The following is a 1944-nucleotide window of genomic DNA, read 5'->3' as shown; positions in this document are numbered from 1 at the left end:
AAACGAGGACCAACGAACAACTTCGTGCTAGATGAATATCGTCTACCAATTCCCGGAGGCGCCCAAAATTTCGACAACATGACAACATCCAATTATATTAACGGCACTGTTGCGAATAGGACCTTTCTAACTCATTTTCGAATGTAGGTGCGTACGATGGATCGCTATTCACCGCGCTTGATCAAAGCAGCGGTGAATTGCATATGATATCATGGGATCTAATGCCAATATCCAAGCTGTGTCAAAGCCGCAAGTATACGTCGCGCCAGCTGGCGCCGTTGCCGCCGGTGATCCATTTTACGTAGCTCATTATTTAGCCTGCATTAGCCTATCTGGTTTATCCGGCTCCATTAAGAAATGCCCAATGCAAAAGAACCCGAAGGGGTCCATCTATATCAGCTATAACAGCTCTGCTACGTCAATTACCACTGGTGCAGCAGCAGGTACGGTTACAGCAACGAATATTGCTAGCATCAACAGCAACATGAACTTTGGCAACACTTGCCCAATTCTCTGGAATGGCTCATCCGCAAATACAACCAACACTGATGCAGCAACTGGTTTAGGATCAACAAATTTATTAGTCACAGCCGATGTTAATGGTACTGCAACTTCGGGAAGTGGTATTGGTCCATCGCAGATGTTCTCTCGTCTACTTGTTCCAACGTATAGCCCAAATCCATCAGGAGACAACGCTCTTATCCAAAAAAAGACGTTCCGCTACTTTGAACGTGTAACTTACAAGTTTACTCTCCAAGCTGGTCAGTCATTTACATGGACGGTGACAAATGGTATTGCCAATCCGAAGTAATTGATTATGCAACCTGTTATCACAAACGTTAAGCCTGGATCAAGCCCTTTACCAGATGTGATCAATCCGTTCCGAAGTTGCTTCTCAACGATTCCGGCCACGACAAGTCCTTATGCAGCCCTAAAAATATCCTGGTGACGGTGGGTAGCGCTCCAATTTGGAACACTCCAGTCATCTTTGGTTATGATCTGTTCCTACAATGAAATGATAAAATCTGGTGTTGATGGCGGTCTCGATGATGTCACTAATGCTGGCTTACTATCTCAGCGTCTATGGGAATCACTGTACCGATTCATTGCTGTTGGCATTGGCCGTCGTCTACCCAGCGAAGATGATGCAATCAAGTCGATCATTGTTTCGGGCACGAACAACACGAACTACGCGCTTACGATTTATTATCACATTCTACGCGAAGTTGTCGCAAACGTCGACACTGCTATGGGAACGGTTTCTCAAGGCGCGGTTCAAAACTAAATGCCGACCCCTATCAATTAGTATTTGTTTTTTATTTGCCAATATAGCATCCAGGCACAATTGAACGGATTCTTCACTGATAAGCAAACTAAGCAAAACGCGCATGATCGCTACTACAATGCAATGGCGAAGAGTGACTTTGTACAAGGTACAAAGGTGAAAACAATGATTCAGCAGCAAGCTTTAGACGACGCTAGCAGCGATTCTTTGGCAGGTCTGTTCCAACAAGTCATGGGCAAATCACGAGATTATGACTATGATCAGATTACTAGTAAGCTCACGAAGAAGGCTCCCCCACTAGTTAGGGGTGACGAAGGAAAACCCCATGACTCATTAAAAAGAAACCAAACCCTCACCAAAAGAAACCAAATCCAAATCTACATCTTCAAAAAATATGAGTATGTTCCTCAGCTAACTGATACGGGCGGAAACATGAATGCTCCACCGAGCTCCTCGTACGAGGAAATGTTCAATGACGAAAATTTCATAAATCATATGAACAACTTCGATTACACTAAAAGGAAAAGATGGATGTGGAAGAAGTTTTTCAAGATCGTAATCGAAAATACTAAACTAAAAATAAAGATTTTAGAAGCAGATATTTATGCATAACCGTAAGACTACTAAAGAAGATATTGACGATAAGGCCAGTGAAATCG

General features: G+C 43.2%; 1 protein-coding gene across 1 annotated transcript; it reads left to right on the top strand.

Annotated features, from left to right (window-relative positions):
- Positions 1-211: 211 nt before the first annotated feature.
- On the top strand, positions 212-1285 carry PITG_14161 (uncharacterized protein; the record flags this gene model as incomplete). The annotated part of the gene is made up of 3 exons (XM_002899225.1): positions 212-807; positions 856-917; positions 960-1285. The coding sequence occupies 3 exons, from the start codon at positions 212-214 to the stop codon at positions 1283-1285; spliced, it is 984 nt and encodes a 327-aa protein (XP_002899271.1).
- Positions 1286-1944: the final 659 nt, after the last annotated feature.

The sequence above is a fragment of the Phytophthora infestans genome, genomic scaffold (genome assembly GCF_000142945.1).
Source record: "Phytophthora infestans T30-4 supercont1.32 genomic scaffold, whole genome shotgun sequence".
Taxonomy (NCBI): domain Eukaryota; phylum Oomycota; class Peronosporomycetes; order Peronosporales; family Peronosporaceae; genus Phytophthora; species Phytophthora infestans.
Note: the sequence above shows the minus strand (reverse complement) of the source record. Positions and strands in the feature narration are given on the sequence as shown.